This window comes from Thalassophryne amazonica, chromosome 3 (genome assembly GCF_902500255.1).
Source record: "Thalassophryne amazonica chromosome 3, fThaAma1.1, whole genome shotgun sequence".
NCBI lineage: Eukaryota > Metazoa > Chordata > Actinopteri > Batrachoidiformes > Batrachoididae > Thalassophryne > Thalassophryne amazonica.
The window spans coordinates 117,056,520-117,077,700 of record NC_047105.1 but is presented as its reverse complement, the minus strand read 5'-3'; the positions used below and the strand labels follow the sequence as shown (position 1 = coordinate 117,077,700).

The window sequence follows — 21,181 nt, the reverse complement described above, 5'->3', positions numbered from 1 at the left end:
GGAGGCAGCCAATCTTCCCAAGGCCGTAGAAATTCTTCTGGAGGAAAAACAATGGGCATTGATCCTTGAAAGGCTGGTAAGCCTGTCGTGTTTGGTTCAACTGTGAAAAACACTTTTCCAGCTTCACATGAACAAACCAAATCCCAATTATGAAAATTTCCCGGCCTCTGAAAACTTCACCTTCTCCTGCAAGGCACACATTTGCTCCGAGATGTTATCCAATTTGCGTCCGAGTTTAAGGGTTAACGTAGTCTGAGAATGCATCGCCTTGCCCAACTCATGAATCATGATGGACAAGCGAGGGGTCGTGGTTTTGGTGGCAGCCATCTTGTCAGTCTTCCGGTATGTCAGGGCAGCACATAAGCCAATAAGTACCAGCCTTCCTACTATGAATCCAAATATGAATAAATCCTCAACGTCCTCCACAGAGAAAGGCGCAAAGCATGCGACATGCCAAGTCTCCCAGGCATCGAGAACATAGCCCCGCAGGGTAAGTTCCATCCGGGCACGCAGGGTCTCCCAGCCCTGATCTTCTTGTAGAAAAAATGGTGTCACTAGCATTCAGAGACCAGCTGATCAATTCCATGTTTAATCAAATATAGTTTGAAGAATTCACAGGCTGGTGAAGTAGGGACTTTGAAGGTTGGAGCAGAGATAGAGGAGAGAGGAGGAGATGTGTCCACCCTCTCCGGAGTCCCAAGCACCTGTGGACTGGTTGGGCGAACTCCAATGAACCCTCGAGCACCCGATGGAGGGTGTAGAGCTCGTCCAGTGTGCCGCGACCAGGACGAAAGCCACACTGCTCCTCCTGAATCCGAGGTTCGACTATCGGTCGAATTCTCCTCTCCAGTACTCTGGAGACGTGACAATGGGATTGAGGAGAACCTCGAAGTATTCCTTCCACCGCCCGACAACATCCCCTGTCAGGGTCAACAGCTCCACACCCGCACCATAGACAGTGCCGGTGGACAGCTGCTTCCACCTCCTGAGGCATCAGACAGTTTGCCAGAATTTATTTGAGGCTGACCGATAGTCCTCCTCCATGGCCTCCCCGAACTCCTCCCAGACCCGAGTTTTTGCCTCTGTGACCGCACGGGCTGCAGCATGCTTGGCCTGCTGGTACCTGTCAGCTGCCTCCGCGGTCCCACTTACTAACAAAGACAAGGAGGGCTCCTTCAGCTTGATGGCCTTACTTCCGGTGTCCACCACCGGGTTCGGGGATTGCCGCCACAGCAGGCACCAGAGACTTTGCGACTACAGCTACGAGTGGCCGCATCGACAATGGAGGTGGTGAACATGGTCGACTCGGACTCCATGTCTCCAACCTCCCCCTCGATATGGGAGAAGCTCTCCTGGAGGTGGGAGTTGAAAAGCTCCAAATCCTTCAGACATTTTATTCGCAATAAAAATCCGACGAGAGGGGTGGACCACTGCTCACAGAAAGCCTGCTCACAGGCGAATGACGCAACCGACAGGCGTGAAAAAACTCACGCATGCGCACGAAGGTTCAAGCTTGGCTGATGCAATCACACGTTATTCAAATCCATATGGTTGTTGAAAAAAATAAAAAGGTCGGATACTTTTCTAACAGACCTCGTATATATATATATATATATATATATATATATATACACGCAACAAAAATATAAACGCAACACTTTTGGTTTTGCTCCCATTTTGTATGAGATGAACTCAAAGATCTAAAACGTTTTCCACATACACAATATCACCATTTCCCTCAAATATTGTTCACAAACCAGTCTAAATATGTGATAGCACTTCTCCTTTGCTGAGATAATCCATCCCACCTCACAGGTGTGCCATATCAAGATGCTGATTAGACACCATGATTACTGCACAGGTGTGCCTTAGACTGCCCACAATAAAAGGCCACTCTGAAAGGTGCAGTTTTATCACACAGCACAATGCCACAGATGTCGCAAGATTTGAGGGAGCGTGCAATTGGCATGCTGACAGCAGGAATGTCAACCAGAGCTGTTTCTCGTGTATTGAATGTTCATTTCTCTACCATAAGCCGTCTCCAAAGGCGTTTCAGAGAATTTGGCAGTACATCCAACCAGCCTCACAACCGCAGACTACGTGTAACCACACCAGCCCAGGACCTCCACATCCCGCATGTTCACCTCCAAGGTCGTCTGAGACCAGCCACTCGGACAGCTGCTGAAACATCTGCATGCTCGTCGTCCTCATCGGGGTCTCGACCTGACTCCAGTTCGTTGTCGTAACCGACTTGAGTGGGCAAATGCTCACATTCGCTGGCGTTTGGCACGTTGGAGAGGTGTTCTCTTCACGGATGAATCCCGTTTCACACTGTTCAGAGCAGATGGCAGACAGCGTGTGTGGCGTTGTGTGGGTGAGCGGTTTTCTGATGTCAGTGTTGTGGATCGAGTGGCCCATGGTGGCGGTGGGGTTATGGTATGGGCAGGCGTCTGTTATGGACGAAGAACACAGGTGCATTTTATTGATGGCATTTTGAATGCACAGAGATACTGTGACGAGATCCTGAGGCCCATTGTTGTGCCATACATCCAAGAACATCACCTCATGTTGCAGCAGGATAATGCACGGCCCCATGTTGCAAGGATCCGTAGACAATTCTTGGAAGCTGAAAAAGTCCCAGTTCTTGCAAGGCCGGCATACTCACCGGACATGTCACCCATTGAGCATGTTTGGGATGCTCTGGACCGGCGTATACGACAGCGTGTACCAGTTCCTGCCAATATCCAGCAACTTCGCACAGCCATTGAAGAGGAGTGGACCAACATTCCACAGGCCACAATTGACAACCTGATCAACTCTATGCGAAGGACATGTGTTGCACTGCATGAGGCAAATGGTGGTCACACCAGATACTGACTGGTATCCCCCCCCCCCCCCAATAAAACAAAACTGCACCTTTCAGAGTGGCCTTTTATTGTGGACAGTCTAAGGCACACCTGTGCACTAATCATGGTGTCTAATCAGCATCTTGATATGGCACACCTGTGAGGTGGGATGGATTATCTCAGCAAAGGAGAAGTGCTCACTATCACATATTTAGACTGGTTTGTGAACAATATTTGAGGGAAATGGTGATATTGGGCCTCATGTATCAATGTTGCGCACTTGTGGCATAAATTTACGGCGTAAACTTGAAATACACCAAAGTCGCCGTGACATGTATCAAGCACTGCGCACCTACCCATTTCTGGCATACGCCTGACGTGATCTTGATAAATGCGGCGGGTGGAAACGATCGTAATTATAATAAACACGCCCATAAATATTCAGACTCCGCTTCAGACACACCCTCATATTACGACATGGAAGCCGGGAAGACGACAATGAAAAAGAACTCCACCAATCACGACGCGTGCCAATAGAGCGTCAAAAACGGCTGTCGTATCAATTGTTTTGTAGTATATAATCAATAAAGTGTTACAGTAGTCCCTCATTAATCGCTGGAGTTACATTCTAAAAAATAGCCCGTAATACGCGAAACGGCGACGTAGTCAGCGTTATTTTTTACAATTATTATAGACATTTCAAAGCTGTAAAACCCCTCACTACACAGTTTATACACTTTCTCAGTCAAGCATGAACATTTTCTCACTTTTCTCTCGTGTGTAAACACTCTCAAAGTTCAAACCTTAGTAGGAAAATAATACCAAACTGTTTTCAGGCCCAAACATTTGTTTGAGAAATAAAAATAGAACGTTTTCCTATAAATAATTATGATGGCATTTAGAACTAACGAATTAATTTTAATGATCAACGAACGAGGTCGGACACATAAGAAATTATTAATAGTGACTCACCAGTATTTCACAGATCGCGCCTCTGCGTCCTGGCGCTGCGCCTTTTCCCACTCACATCTCGCTGCAGCAGGTGTTTGTTTCCGTGTGACAAACACAGTTATGAGTAGTTGTTGGCGCTCTTTTCTCTTCTGGGCAACAAGATTCTTATAAACATATACGCAGAACACAGAACACTGTAAAATAGGCATGCAAAATTGGACTAAATACTCCGCGAGACTCCGAGGCCACGACAGGTGAATGGCGTTATAGCGGGGGACCACTGTATTCTCTTTTCACATGTCAATAATTCTTGACATGTGGATATTTGCTCACTCAATTAATGAGACACGCCTAATCTGTCAGATTTCTTTATTTTTTAAATGTATTTATTTTATTGTGACAACCGAATGGAGACGACAAAACCTGGTTGCAGCACGGGCGAATTAAGGGAATGACGACACTATAGTTGTTATTATCAACTTCATAGTCTAAAACGATCACACCACATGAAGTTAAGCTCAGTGCTGCTCTGGCTCCAGGCTCGAAGTCTGGAGAAAAAGGCGAGCAGCGCTTTCTTTGCAGTCAGCGCTGTGGCCATGGATCGTGCTCCATAACAATCCCGCAAAGGCGGGATTTGTATTGATTATTATGTAGTATAATCAGGAAAGTGTTATTTATGTAACATGTGCATTGATTTGTATAATGGCACTGTTTATCATGTTGATCATCTTCATTTTTATGTGGATTCCAGCGCTGGTTCATTTTGGTGTATAATTTACGCCACCTCTCGACCTGGTGTATATTTTCAGCGCAGTGTACGCCAACGACCACATTGATAAATGCCAAGTAGCGCAGCCGTTTTGGCGTACACCCCATATACGCTCAAATATCGCTGTACGCAACATTGATACATGAGGCCCATTGTGTATGTGGAAAAAGTTTTAGATCTTTGAGTTCATCTCATACAAAATGGGAGCAAAACCAAAAGTGTTGCATTTATATTTTTGTTGAGTGTATATATATATATATATATATATATATATATATATATATATATATATATATATATATATATACGAGGTCTGTCAATAAAGTAACGGTCCTTTTTATTTTTTTCAAAAACTATATGGATTTCATTCACATGTTTTTACGTCAGACATGCTTGAACCCTCGTGCGCATGCGTGACTTTTTCCACGCCTGTCGGTGACATCATTCACCTGTGAGCACGCCTTGGGAAGGAGTGGTCCCGCCCCCTCGTCGGATTTTCATTGTCTGGAAATGGCGGAATGAAAAGGACTTTTTTTTCCATCAGAAGTTTTTCAGAAGCTGTTAGAGACTGGCACCTGGAAACCATTCGAAAAATTTATCTGGCTTTCGGTGAAAACTTTACGGGCTTCACAGAGAATAAGGTCTGTTAGTACAGCTTTAAGGACCCCTTTAAGGACGCTCGGCGTGCCGCGCTCCGAGCTGCGACGATGCGGCACAAGCCACCGGACCATTTCTAAACGGATGGCTCTGTGGATACGAGACCGTCGTATGCTCTTTCTCTGGTTATCACAAGAGCTGGACATCAGCCATTTTCCGGCAGATTTCACTTTTAACAAGAGATTTTGTCATGGAAAGCCGCATGGAGGCTTCGCGCGTCACGACCGATTCGCTTTGGAAGCAAGACAAAGGAACACCTCCGTTTCAGCATGTCAGAGGACAAGTTTGGACATGTCCAGCTCGCCACAATTTCACTGATACTTACTGGACTGGTAAGCATTCTGCAACTAGCCTATAAAATTGTTCACAGACTGGCACCTCCCTACCTAGCTGACTTAATTAAACCCTACGTACCGGCCCGGGCTTTGCGTTGTCAAGGTACAGGACTACTTTGTGTACCTAGGGTTAAAAAAAAGTCTGCGGGTCACAGAGCTTTCTCTTATCATGCCCCTGTTCTGTGGAATGATCTCCTTGCATCAATAAAACAGTCAGATTCTGTAGAGACTTTCAAGTCCAGACTTGAGACGCACTTATTTTTCTCTTTTGTATGCCTAGCATAATGGCATAATATGTTTCTATGCTTTTTACTCTTTTAATTCATTTTATTAGGAACCGGAGCGTGCTGCTGCCTCAACTTTATCTAAATTCTGGGTCTTTTACTGAAGCTTAGGGCTAGTGGCCGGCGATTACCTTAGTATTTCTTCTGTTTTTCCTGTTGCTTAAAACTGACAAATTATATTGTATTTGTTGTCTTTCTGATGGTTGATTCTGCTTTTTTTCCTTTTCTCTCCGTTTGAGGTGTGGCTCCATCCAGATATGGGTGTGGTATCTGTTCCAGAAACCGTCCCGCATACCGGCAGCATTTTCTGTAGGTTCGTTTTGTGAATTGTTTAGTAATTTGTGTCTGGAGCATGGCCCAAGCAGAGGGTCATCACTTTGAGTCTGGTATGCTTGAGGTTTCTTCCTCAGAGGGAGTTTTTCCTTACCACTGTTGCTCTGGGGATTGGTAAGGTTAGACCTTACTTGTGTGAAGCGCTTTGAGGCAACCTTGTTGTGATTTGGTGATATATAAATGAAAATAAATTGAAATTGAAATATATACATGAACTTGAACTTATTTATTTTGGCACACAAACTCGACAATAACAAAACTGATACACAAGACAATTCCACAGTGACAGTGGCTCTCCATGGCTACAGAGTTGCAGATACGGAGTAGCATAAATTGGTCTTTAGTTAATTAACAGTTTGTGGAGCAGGGAGAGTATAATGCAGGACAAGTGATCTCCATCAGCAGGGTTGGTGACCCCTGATTTAAATTAACCATGATCAAGATCAGTTTGTTGTTATTTATTACATTAGTTTAAAAAAGCAAAGCATACCCTAATCCATTTTGCACCTGATGTGGCTATGGTACAAAGGAGAGAATTTTTGGCGCTCATTAATTTATTTTGGATGGTAGAAAATCCTCAATAGATTAACACAGAATTTGCTAGAGGAACTTTAAGAGAAACTGCAACTTCCAGCAACTAATACCAAATGCACAAAAACAGGCTGGGATCCTCCTTTTTCTAGCCTTCTTTTTTTTTGTCACAAACATAATGTGGCTGCTGTAGATGGGATTTCAGTCTACATTTTCACCTGACTTGTGTCTGATCCTGTGATGAATAATGAAAAGAGTACAGAGGCATATAACTTTACTAAATGGCCAGGAGGCTTTTCCAAAAAATCGAGCAGGGGTTTCATGATGGCAGGTTTCTCAAATGTCCTGGGAAGAATTGATGTAACACATGTTCAGCTTATATCCATCAACATCCAGGTAGTGTGTAATTCCACAATACCAATTACGAATGTCATGGTTCAGCACCCAGGGTCCGTTCATGATGCCTTCATTTTACAGAATAGCACTTTCAGGAACTCAGAGAATGAGAGATGAAGCAGTGATGTGTTGGTAGGTGGTAACAACACGTGAAGCTTTAATTTTATAACACCCGTCTCACTCTTCATATGTTAAAGGTGATGTGCTTACTTCTTAGAACCCTGGTTCATGACACCAGTCAAAAACCTGATGTCATTATCAGAAGAGTGCTCCAACCAGGCTCACATCAGTACTCCAAATGTAGAACTTGTGTCAGAACCTTAAAAGTGCCATGTCTCTACCACCTAAAGTGGCAAAACATACTACTCATAATTTAATAAGTACATATACCTAGCTAATATTTCTATATGGCAGCCAGCCCAGGGTGGTAGCTTTTGCCAGGTAGGGGTCAGTGAAGGATTATACAGAGGTAAACATTGAAAAATACTCCAATCATATTGAAAGGTATACCACATTATTTGTCTAACAATAAAGTCTCCAAAAAAGTATACTTTAGATTATCAATGTTATGTGGAAAAACAGCAAAAAAAAAAATCAGTTTGTACAGGGGTTAAAAGTTAAAGGTGCTCCAATTTTGGTAAAAAGTGATGCAAATTATTGGTTAATTGTGTTCTAAAATAGAATAGTCTGCTCCTCTGTTATGCTTAGTCATAAATTATATGTTATGGTATAATATATATCATCAAATCTGATAGATGTTGACCTTGTTTGACCATTACTTTGCAGACCAAACATTCAACAAAGTCAAAACTATGACATTTATTAATTTTATTAGCTTAACCAATGATTTATTTCAATTTTTTACCAAAATTGAAGTAACTTTAACTTTTAATCCCAGTACAACCTTAAATTGACCTTTGTCGCTTTCTATTTGCCGTTTTTACCCTATATGTAATGCTGATGTAAGAATCTTACTCTAATGTGCAGACAACTGGTGCAGTTACTATAAAAAATGATAAATTACTTATTTATACAAAAAAGAGTGCAAAGGTCAGAGTGGTGAGCAGAATAGTCCAGGGAGGCCAAAAATAGTAATCTATGAACAAGAGCCAAGTGTACCACAGGATGACAGTGAACAAAGTAGCAATGAATTGGAGAATGAACCGCTCTTTTAAACTGCTCAGGAGTGAACAATTGACCACAGGTGTGAGATGTCTATAGTCAGCCATGCCCGCCCTAGACTCACACACAAGCAGAATAAATTGGGGCAGGGGGTGGTGGGTGACACAGCAAACAAAATAAGATCCCAACACCATAAACACTATAACATTCAGTCATAGATTGTCCAAACTATACCTTTTTGGAATCCCTGTCAGATCCTGATTAGACTAATGATGTGGTATACTTCACAATATGACTGTTGCATTTTTAAATGTTGACCCCTCTGTAATCCTTCATTGACTTCCCCCAGGCTATAGCTACAACTCTGTGATGGCTGTCATACTTTTACAAGTACGTATGAATAGATAGGTGAACAAAATGCCATATCAAATATTTTGCCACCCTGGGTGGCCATGACCGATCTAATGGCCCACAGACCAATGGCTGTGTTGAAAACTGTTTTTGTGTCCCCAACTGATCCAACAGAGCACTGCTCTGCAAGCTCAGAAGAGTGGAATGCCGAGTGCTTCACAACAATATAGTGCACTGTCGAGACGGCTGGAGAGCTGACAGATGGAGACACAGACTTTGGGCCAAACCATGAACACAATGCAGGCTGGGGATAGATGACAGACACAGACTGTCATAATAACAGCTTATTTTTCTTGAACTCTTGTTAAGGGCCCCTTCACACATAGTGCAAAGTTTGAACGAAGTGCGCACTTAGTGCGTATGACGCAGGAATCATGTGCAAACCATGTAATTTCGTCCCTGCCTCCAATGCCTCATACACCTGTTGCTACAACTATTTGTGCACACCAGCGGCTCAAAGACAAAGTGTGCACTGTGCGAACCCATCACAACCCCTCTTGTGGCAGGTGTCAGCCAAATTCCAGGTGACACGCACGAACATCTAACACCGCTTGCATGCCACTTAGAAAATGTGTGGCCAGTCACACTCTTCACACATCAGCAGACTGCAGACGACCACTGTTGTACTAGCAGAGAAATTTGTCTAAGTTCCCCACGAGTGTGGCTTTGGTGTGTGCGCTGAGAACTGACAGGAGGTGTGGCTGTGACAGAAGCTGCTGTGGTGATCTGTCGTTCTGGACATCACAGCTAGACAACACCTACTGTGGACAGACTTGGACTAACACCTGTTCCCTGTGAGGCATGTGTGTCTGATTGCTGCACTTACGTGGATATAAATAAAAGCATATATGGCTGTGGAAACAAGCTGCAGTGAGTGAGCACATGTAGCGGACAATGACAGCCTGCCAGGTTGAAATGGGCCACTAGATCAGAACACGCAGCGGGTGATCTGACCGTCACGTCACCCACATGAGCTCTGTTCCACATGATGCAGTGTCTGTGCTGCAGCGCGCCGTCTACAAGACATGCGTGTCAGGCAGAACACGTGCGCGGCCAACTGGATGCACCGGACAAGTAGTTGTGGACATCAGAGCACACTGTTTCTCATTCATGCCATTTCATAACTGTATGTCTGTGACCATGGGTTATCTACAGAGGAACTGAACGGATCATATTTGTAATGCTCACTTGATAAATGCGGTGTTTTTATATGGTGTGTTATTTATTTATTTATTGTAATACTTCCATGTCCTTCCAGATATGAGGCAGATTCCTGCAACTTTCAAATGACATCTTTGTAGCTCAGTGGTAAAGTCTGTGACTGGCAATCAGAGCTTTTGGAAGGCGTGAGTTTGCATCCCGTGGGTGTTTTTTTTTTTTTGTTTTTTTTTATTCCATATGAGCAGCGCAATGTGGTCCCACAGGTACCAGATGGTTTTAATTTTTATTTATTCCACATATGCAGCGTGATATGGTCCCACAGATACCGGCTGGTTTTTATTTTTTTATTTATGCTACATAAGCAGTGCAATCATGTGGTGCACCTCATACTGTTCCTGCTCGACAGACACTGCCGCGCAAACTCTCGCACTGGGCTCGTGCACACCTGCCCATTGGCGTGATGTTTTATGGTGCACAAATTCAAAATGTTTCACTGTTTTCGGCCAGACGTCGACCAGACTTTGCACTATGTGTGAAGGGGCTCTAAACCTGGTGGTATTTTTCTATTTGTCTTCTTGTTGATCTTTGTGTTCAGTTCCTAAAAAAAATTGTAGTTGGACTGTTTGGCTCTGGCCTTCTCTGTTAATGAACTCTGAGTTTTACATAAGTGTCATGTCATCCTTTCCACCAAAAAAGTTTGGCAAACATGAAATCTTGAGCTTAATGTCATTCACATTTCTTATTGTTTTTCAGGATTCAGCACCATGGACAGCGCACATTTTTTCACCAGTTTGCTAATGTTTCTGGGGGGAGAATGAGTTTTAAAATGGTCATAAATGTGTATTATATGTTCTACAAATGAATAATAAGTGCACAACAATTTGTGCAAAATCTTGAGTACTCACAAGTGTGAGTTAGAATCCAAAAGATACTCTTTTGCTTTTGAAAAGTTTCTTTTGCATAAGGTCGGAAATTAGTTATAACATTCATTTTCATTTATTTACAGATTTTTAAATGTGTGCACACACAGCAAAGCCACTTAATAAGAAGAAGAAATATGTCTTCTTATTATCCAAGTCACTGCAACCCATTCAAGTGAAATTCAACAAAAGGTACACCTTTGATCAAGTTGAGAAGATGGCCATTAGCTTGGGATGCATGACCCACTAGAAAACATTCAAACCCATGTCTAACTCTGACAACTGAACTCCTGCACCAGTCTCATGTGGATTAATCAAGTGTATAGGGGCGTCAGTAGCAGCATTTTTATTCCAGGCTTCTGTTGGACCTTATTCATTCTGTACTATTTGTTTCTTCCTTGAATGGATATTACATGAGTCAAGAAATGCATCACACTTGATGTTACTACTGTGGCTGAATCTCACTTAAGGCATAAATACTCCATGTGCATAGGTTACACAATATGCAAAGTGGCTTTTCTTTCATTTTATGCTCTGCCCACATCCACAAGAATAGATGTTCATTTAGATTGTGCAGTATACCATCTGCTTCATTGAAACTGCTCCCTGACTACTGCAGCACTATTGCCTAAGAGGGCATGATTACTGCCAACAAGTCTACAAGGTGATACGTGACACATCATTGTTGAAATTACGATGAGGAAACTGGCATAGGTAGTCCTGTCAATCAGGAGTATACCCCTGACAATCACTCTCCTGTGGAGGTGTAATTTCTTCAGCTGAATGGAGGTCTGAGTCTTTTTTCCCTGTCATTCCACAGACATAAATGAGTGCAGCAGCCTGAGAGAAGCATGCGGCTCCGGTTTTAACTGCATCAACACAGTCGGCTCCTACAACTGCCAACGGAAAATCATAATGTGCGGCCATGGCTACCATGCCAGCGCTGATGGAGCAAAGTGTGTCGGTGAGATTTACCTCCCAACACACACATCTTGCAACTTTACAAAAATGGGACTTAAAGAATGGATGTTAGCAAAGATGCAAAAGCCCAATTTTCATTTCAGTTTTCCCTCAGTGTCATGGATGGAAACCTTGTCCATGCTTTGGTAACCTCAGAGGGTCCAGGTGGGTGCCTGTAATGAACCACCATAGTCTTTCATTGTGCTGTGGTTGTACTGATGTTTTACGAACGCTGTACTGACTTGTGAAGAAAGACCTGAGCCAGGATTCAAGATTTTCAATTTACCAGTTGATTTCCACTCCTGTCTCAGGAGGCCATGGCCATGAGCTGTGAGAAGTGAAAGAACAAGGTCACTGACACATGTGGCAGAAATAAGATTCCTCCGTCAGGTATCTGGCCTTATACTCTGGGAACAGGGTGGGAAGCTCGGATACCTGGGAGGGGCTCAGAGTAGATCTGCTGATTCTTTGCCCCGAATGGAGCCAGTTGAGGTGTTTCGGGCATCTGGTGAGGATTCCCCCGGTTTTCTCCCGAGAGAGGTCTTCCTGGCTTGTCCAACAGATAGGAGACCCCGGGGAAGACCCAGGACATGCTGGAGGGATTATTTTTCCCAGATGGATTGTGGTCTTGTTTACTGTGGTGGGATTGTCAAGATGTTCAAAAAGTAATTTTCTATGTTGTGAAGTTTGACTTGCGTACTACAGTAATACCTTGCATTTCCATGGACCTGTTACGTTGTACAACATGCCATGTCATCACAGGGAGTTTTTCCAGAAATTCCAGGGGTTGTACTAAAGTTATATTGTGTGCATGCTGTGGTGGTTTTGTCCAAGTCACATGATACAACTTGGGTGTTTTTTTTTTATCATACTGTGCACTACAAGTACACTGTAAAAATTTTGACCAGTGGTTCCTTAAAAAAATGTGGCAACAAAGTAACACATAATATAATATAATATAATATGAACAGATTTTAAGTTCTATAATTAAAAAGTATTGAATACATAAACTAAACTTAAAGAAAATAAGCACATAATAAAAGCACCAGTTGAAATGTGTTAGATTTAGTAATAACACACCAAAGGATGAGTTATATCGGCAAAAAATATTTAGTAAACTTCACAAGGAAAGCATCTGCTGTGGAATTTATCCTATATGTCCTTCCTGACACAACTCCGTATTATCCACACATTTACACTGTTGTTCTTATTCATCTATACCTATATAATTGTTTAACTTTAAGTTTTAATTTGTATCACAGGACTTTAAATCTATTCAATAATGTTGAAAGTCACTTTGTTGCCATACCCAATATTGGATAGTGTAAATGAGTTGAATTAAGCAACAGTGGTGCTAGAACATGAATCAGGCAGGGGTGGTGGCCAAGTGGTCAGTGTGCTTCCATTTGGAAAATAAAAATAAATATCCATCCTTTTTCTATACACACTTACTCCAACAAAATTGACACGATGTGCTGGAGCCTGTCCCAGAAGTCACAGGGTGTGAGGCGGGGTACACTTTGGACAGGACACCAGCCTGTTGCAGGGCCACTTAAAGACCAACAAACACATTGACACACACCACGGACAATTCTTAAAGTTTCCAGTTCACCTAACCTGCATGTCTTTGGATGTGGGAGGAAGCCGAAGCACCCGGACAGAACCCACACAAGCACGGTGAGAACATAAAAGACCACATATGGGAATCGATCCCATGACTTCCTTGCTGTGTGGCAACAGTCCTGACCACAAATCCACCATGCTGCCCTTAAAATAAATGTATAATTAAAAAAGAAACAAAAGAAAGTAGAAGCCGGAATTCCATGTTGGGAGCCTGGGTCAACCTGGGAACTGATGCATGTTACATTTACCATGGCTGTATATACAGATAATGGTAAGAAATCTTACTGTTTAAAACTCATTAAGTTTATTTTTGGCATGAAGTACAACCCCAGTTCCAATGAAGTTGGGACGTTGTGTAAAATGTAAATAAAAACAGAATACAATATTTGCAAATCCTCTTCAAGCTATATTCAACTGAATACACCACAAAGACAAGATATTTAATGTTCAAACTGATAAACTTTATTGTTTTTGTGCACATACGAAGTCTGTTAGAAAAGTATCAGACCTTTTTATTTTTTGCAGTGACCATATGGATTTGAATCACGTGTGATTGCATCAGCCAAGCTTGAACCTTCGTGCGCATGCGTGAGTTTTTTCACGCCTGTCGGTTGCGTCATTCGCCTGTGAGCAAGCTTTGTGGGAGGAGTGGTCCAGCCCCCTCGACGGATTTTCATTGTCAGGAAAATGGCCAAGCGACTGCCGCTTTGCTGCATCAAAATTTTTTCAGAAACTGTGAGAGACAGCCAGGTGGAAACCATTCGGAAACTTCAGATGGCTTTCGGTGAAGATCTTATGGGCATCACACAGATTAAGGAGCATTACAACCGGATTAAAGATGGCCCACAGCGGCTGAGGGCGCGCCGCGCTTCGAGCGTCCATCGACACGCTGAAACGACGAGATCATTTCAGGACGGAGCCGCTAATGGCGCAGAACAAAAAGCACCTCCATGTTGGAAGTCTCACAGGACATGCCCAGCTTTTCCACCATTCCGAAGATTCAGACGGCTTTGGGTGGCTTTTCAGTCGAGTGAGTATCCGAGAAATTGTCGAAGAGCTGAACATGTCACAACATGTCCTGTGAGACCAACACGCAGGTGCTTTCGTTCCACGCCATTAGCGGCTCCATGGCGAATTCCTCCGCTCCTGTTTTCATGACAAAATCTCCTTTAACAGTGGAATGTGCCGGGAAAGTGCTATGTCCACCTTTTCTGCCGTTTCTCTGGAAGTCAGACGACGTCCCGGATCAACACAGCATTCAGTTTAGAAATGACCTGGTCGTTTCAGCCTGTCGATCTCCGCTCGGAGCGCGGCGCACCCTCCACCATTGTGCGCCGTCTTTAAACCGCCTGTAACACTCCTTAATCTGTATGATGCCCATAAAATCGTCCCTGAAAGCCATCTGAATTTTCCGAATGGTGTCCACCTGGGTGTCTCTCACAGTTTCTGGAAAAATTTGATGCAGCACTGCTCTAACCGTTCAGACATTTTCCTCACAATGAAAATCCGACAAGGGGGGAGGACCAGTGCTCACTCAAAGCCTGCTCACAGGCGATTAACGCAATCGACAGGCGTGAAAAAACTCACGCATGCGCACGAAGGTTCAAGCTTGGCTGATGCAATCACACCTGATTCAAATCCATAAGGTTATTGCAAAAAATAAAAATAAAATGGTCTGATACTTTTCTAACAGACCTCGTATTTGATCATTTTGAAATGGATGCCTGCAACACATTTCAAAAAAGCTGGGACAGTGGTATGTTTTCCACTGTGTTACATCACCTTTCCTTCTAACAACACTCATTAAGCGTTTGGGAACTGAGGACACTAATTGTTGAAGGTTTGTAGGTGGAATTCTTTCCCATTCCTGCTTGATGTACAACAGTTGTTCAACAGTCCAGGGTCTCCGTTGTCGTATTTTGCACTTCATAATGCGCCACACATTTTCAATGGGTGACAGGTCTGGACTGCAGGCAGGCGAGTCTAGTACCAGCACTCTTTTACTACGAAGCACGCTGTTGTAACACCTGCAGAATGTGGCTTGGCTTTGTCTTGCTGAAATAAACAGGAATGTCCCTGAAAAAGATGTTGCTTGGATGGCAGCATGCATTGCTCCAAAACCTGCATGTACCTTTCAGCATTGATTGTGCCATCACAGATGTGTAAGTTGCCCATGCCATGAGCACTAACACACCCCCATACCATCACAGATGCTGGCTTTTTAACTTTGCGCTGGAAACAATCTGGTTGGTCTTTTTCCTCTTTTGTCCGGAGGACACAATGTCCATGATTTCCAAAAACAATTTGAAATGTGGACTCATCAGACCACAGCACACTTTTCCACTTTGCGTCTGTCCATTTCAAATGAGCTCGGGCCCAGAGAAGGCGGCGCCGTTTCTGGATGTTGTTGATGTATGGCTTTCGCTTTGCATGGTAGAGGTTTAACATGCATACTTGTAGATGTAGTGACAAACTGTGTTAACTGACAATGGTTTTCTGAAGTGTTCCTGAGCCCACGCGGGAAGATCCTTTTCACAATGATGTCGGTTTTTAATGTAGTGCCACCTGAGGGATCGAAGGTCATGGGCATTCAATGTTGGTTTTCAGCCTTGCCGCTTACATGTAGAAGGTTCTCCAGATTCTCTGAATCTTCTGATTATATTATGGACTGTAGATGATGGAATCCCTAAATTCCTTGCAACTGAATGTTGAGAGACATTGTTCTTAAACTGTTGGACTATTTTTTCATGCAGTTGTTCACAAAGTGGTGATCCTCACCCCATCTTTGCTTGTGAATGGCTGAGCCATTTGGTGATGCTTCTTTTATACCCAATCATGACACTCACCTGTTTCCAATTAGGTGTTCTTTGAGCATTTATCAACTTTCAGTCTTTTTTTGCCCTGTCCCAACTTTTTTGAAACTTGTTGCAGGGATCCTTTTCAAAATGAGCAAATATTTGCAGAAAAACAAAAAAGTCTGTCAGTTTGAACATTAAATATCTTGTCTTTGTGGTGTATTCAACTGATTATAGGTTGAAGAGGATTTGTAAATCATTGTATTCTGTTTTTAATTTACATTTTACACAACCTCCCAACTTCATTGGTTTTGGGGTTGTATATGAACCTACCAGGGCAGCACTGTGGCTTAGGTTATCACTGTTGCAACACAGCAAGAAGGCTGTGGGTTTGCTTCCCTCCTGGGCCTTGCTGTGAGCAGTTTGTATGTTCTCCCTGTGTTCGCATGAGTTCTCTCCAGCTCTCTCCCACTTCTAAAGACATGCAGGTTAGGTGAATTGGTGACACTAAATTGACTTGGTGAATGCGATAGTGTGAATGTCTTTGTTGGTCTATATGTGGCCCTGTGATTGATCAATGTCATGTCCGGTGTTTTCCCTCACACCCTATGATTGCTGGATAGGCTGCAGTTCCCCGTGACCCTTCATTAGATTCTATGGGTATGTAAAATTAATGAACCTGCCAACTGATAGTGGGCAGTAGAGTTATTTTTGCTTCGCTTTTTCAGGCATCGTCACATCTCATCTTTAGTGACAGTCTACTGATGTTGTTCATGTGTTCATGTTCATGAGAACGTAACATGATATTTATGAATTTGTGATTATTCTCTCCACTGTGGAGGTTATGTGGTATGCTGCATTTATGTTTTAGCAGATTTACTCAAAAAGGTCAAATAATCTTGACAAAATGTGATAAAATTATCAGACTTAGCAAAAGAAGGAGTCCATTCGATCCTGGTCTTGGCTGCGATGCTGACGTGGATCTGGATCTTTTTATCAGTATTATTATTCATACTAGTAGCAATAGTTTCTTAAACGTGATGAAATGTGGTTGTTTTTAACCATCCATCCATCCATCCATTTTCTTCCGCTTTATCCGGAGTCGGGTCGCGGGGGCAGCAGCTCAAGCAAAGCCGCCCAGACCTCCCGATCCACACACACCTCCCCCAGCTCCTCCGGGGGAACCCCAAGGCGTTCCCAAGCCAGCCAAGAGATGTAGTCCCTCCAGCGTGTCCTGGGTCTTCCCCGGGGCCTCCTCCCAAAGGGACGTGCCCTGAACACCTCTCCAGCGAGGCGTCCAGGCATTCCAAGTCCCAACAGCCAGGGGCTGTGAGCATGGACCAGGCCACCGGGCCACCCGCCCTCGACCGCCACCCAATCCTCTCTGCACCCGACCCCCATGGCCCCCTCTGCAGGTGGTGAACCCACAGGAGGGCGGGCCCACCTCACTCTTTTGGGCTGCGGCCGGGCCCCATGAGCTAAGGCCCGACCACCAGGCGCTTGCGCGCGAGCCCCAACCCCAGGCCTGGCTCCAGGGTGGGACCCCGGCTCCACCATACCGGGCGACGTCTCGGTCCTTGATTTTTTACTGGTCATGGAGGTTCTGAACTGCCCTTAGTCTGACCCGTCACCTAGGACCTGTTTGCCTTGGGAGACCCTACAGGGAGCACAAAACCCCCGACAACATAGCTCCTAGGATCATCCGGGTACGCAAACTCCCCCACCGTGATAAGGTGGCAGCTAGAGGGGGAGGTTGTTTTTAACCAATTATTCAAAATGTTTTCCACAATCCCATGAAACTTTGTCATGCAATCAGTGCTTCAAGAGAAAAATTTCAGTGTGGGGTCAATGTTTGTTTGTTTTGCTTGTTTTTTAATCCTCTTTTCCTTTTTGGTTTCATTTTTTCATGATAAAAAAACAAACAGGCCATTTTATTTCAGGAATGTCCATCAATATAGGGATGATGAAATATGTCGGTCATTCTTGCCCCGTGTCTTAAAAACAACACTGACACAGCTCTGTTATAGGCAGGGGTGGTCCTGGAGGTGGGCTGACCGGGCAGCCGCCCGAGGCGGCATCGCGGGGGGGTGGCACGACCGTGTGGAAAAAAAAAACGGTAAAAAAAAAAAAACGGGGTGGGGGGTTGTCCTGATGGGGGGGTTCGTGGTTACGTTACGGCAGAGCGGCACCCCCACCTTCTCCCTCCCCCCGTCCCATGGTGGCTTTCCTCTCTCACTCATTCCCGCAGCTTCACAGTGTGGCGAAACTAGACGAGTCATTGGGTAAATGCTGAGCTTTGGCCCACCCATCGGACGCTCAGCGTCTCTGGGGGTCTATGGGGCAGTGGGCTGGCCTTCTGCATGATGATTGGATGATCTGTCTGAGGCTGAATCCCTTTTTGATTGACAGTGAAATGAGCGAATCAGCGATCTTTTGGTGTAAACATCCGTGGGAGCATTTTTTAATTTTCATTCTGTTCTGAGTTGAACCGGAGACTTTCCTAATCCTCTTAGCGGCATTTTCTTTGTTAAAAACGACTAGCGACAAATCGAGCTTCTATTTCTGGTGGGGTTTTTTTGTAGCTGCTTGTGTTTGGAGACTGACTTCTATAACTCTTTCTGACTTCTATCGCAGTTTCTGTCCCTACCGAGCAGCGGGTGCTGCTGAGCTCCTCCACCGTCACAAAGCACTCACAGGCAGACAAACTTCACACTAGCCTCGCGCCAGTCCCAGCTAGCGAGCTAGCTAGGTAGCAAGCTGCACATAATGGCAGACAATTTGAATGTTGTGGACCGGATTTTGGTGAAGCCATTTGATAGTCTTCCTTACGAAGAAGCCATGGCTGCTGTCATGGCTTCAGCTCTCAATGGTTTGCAGGCCAAAGTTAAAGCAATAGCCCCCAGTGCAATGTTTGTGCATTGCTATGCACACAGACTGAATCTGGTTCTGTCTCAGGGGGCTAAATGCTGATCTGAGTGCAGAATATTTTTTGCATCACTCTCTGGGTTTGCCACATTTTTCTCAAAATCCACAAAGAGGATGTCTTTTCTTGAGTCTGCAGGCTGCTCAAGGTTGCCCAGAAATACTCCTACTTGATGGAATTTCACATCACGGATAGTGAGCACTGTGGCAAACAATTATGATGCCCTCCTGCAAACTTTTGAGATGATCATTGCAGATAAGTTCATGGATGACAACACATTAGACTGTGCCAATTTCTTTGTGTTTGTTATTGCAGTAGTCATTAAAAATGGAAATTTGTTCTTGAAAATAGCTGTTGTGAGTTAATTTGTGGGATTGTGTGTGTTCTGGACGAAGTTAGTGTTTTCATGGGTGGTGGGGCGGAGGTGGTGGCCACGTTAGTGTGCGCGGGGGGGGGGGGACGCAGGGGGTTTCGCCCGGGGAGTAAATCACTCTAGGACCACCACTGGTTATAGGACTCTGTTCTGTTACAGTTGAACAGGCATGACGCCAGTGAATCTGCTGCATTGTAAAAAACTAAGGCTACAGACACTCAGCGTGGTTGCTTGGCTTTGGCAGTGGTTTGTACTCCACAGTCATTCTGAGATAATGAACTTTGTTGGTCTCTTCCTGCCTAGACATTGATGAGTGTCAGATGGGAAGCCATCGCTGTGGAGCCGGTCAGATCTGTCACAACCTTCCTGGCACCTACAGCTGTGACTGTCAGACAGGTTACCAGTACGATGCCCTCCACAAAGTCTGCACTGGTACGTATTGCTGTCTCAGTTCTCTGAGATAATAAAGAGCAAACTGGAAGTTTAGTTGAGCAAACCTTTCTTAGAGCCAGAGATGCTCTGCAGACAGACGTCATCAGTCTATCTAAACCACAGCAGGTCAAGCACATGTTTCTGATGAATGTGAGGACACATTACATCAGATTGAAAGAGATTGTATCGGCCTTCTGCTGATAACTGCGTGATGAGTGTACCAACCAGAATTCAGTGATCCAGTGAAAAAAAAATAACTAAAAAGACAAGAGAAAACAAATGCAGATATTTGACAATAATCCACCTGATTTACTGTATGTGCTTGTGTGTGCGTACTACATACTGTATCAGGAGCCACAGATCACATTGTCTCATGTTTTTTCAATTCAATTGATTTATACTGTATCAAAGTCATCTCCAGGACCTGAGCTGAATAGTAACAGTAACAGCAAGATGTAGGTCTAGCCCTTACCCAAGACAAACTGCACCTTTTCTAATAGGAAGAAGCCTCCTGCAGACCATACTCAGTGGGGTGACCATCTGCTTTGGCCGTATTGCATTTTCCAGACTATAAGTCATGCTTGTTTTTACTTGTTTGCCTAGTCCTGTGACTTGTATTTTGAATTGAATTATATGTCAACTATATAATGCATTATCACCTACGGCCACAAGATGGCACCATTTACACATATCACAAACTGCTCCTGTATGCTGATCTGAATGAGTTACTGTCTAATGCACAGAAGGTGGCGATAATGCACTATTAAGCTGGATGCCAACTGCCATAAAACAAGAAGAAGAAAATCAGCATGGAGGAGGACATACTGGGTCTGAGAGAATGAGTAAAATTCATAAATCCTGCTCTCACACTGAAAGACCACAGTTTTGAATGAGGATAGGAATTGATGCAATTTATATATGTTTGTTCCTCTGGTTTAGAAAATACTGCACTACTGTACAAGATAAAAACACAACACGCAGTGACAGACATGGTGCAGCTAAGCAACTATATGCAGTCCAGTGCTCACACTGTTTTGAATGAGGATAGGGATTGTTGATGCAGTTTATATATGTTTGTTCCTCTTCATGATGCATTTTTTGGATAGATATGACTAATACGCTAGTGCGACATATAGTTTGGAAAATACTGTACTACTGTACAAGATAAAAACGTAGGTGGCCAAGTGGTTAATGCACTTGGTTTCAGTGTGGAAGGTTCCCGGTTCAAATCCCACCCCTACCACATTTCTCCATGTAATGTGGAGTTGCGTCAGGAAGGGATTCCGGCATAAAACTTGTGCCAATTCAACATGCAGATCCACCTTGGATTGGCTGTGGTGAGGCCGAGTGCGAAACATG

At 43.9% G+C, this 21,181-nt stretch overlaps 1 protein-coding gene across 1 annotated transcript in view; it reads left to right on the top strand.

The window, feature by feature from the left end:
* Positions 1-21,181, top strand: part of LOC117507494 (fibulin-2-like) — a 173,815-nt gene that overhangs the window by 128,290 nt on the left and 24,344 nt on the right. The window contains exons 7-8 of the mRNA XM_034167369.1: positions 11,537-11,680; positions 19,694-19,822. Coding sequence (XP_034023260.1) covers positions 11,537-11,680; positions 19,694-19,822 — 273 coding nt within the window. The remainder of the gene's footprint in view (positions 1-11,536; positions 11,681-19,693; positions 19,823-21,181) is intronic.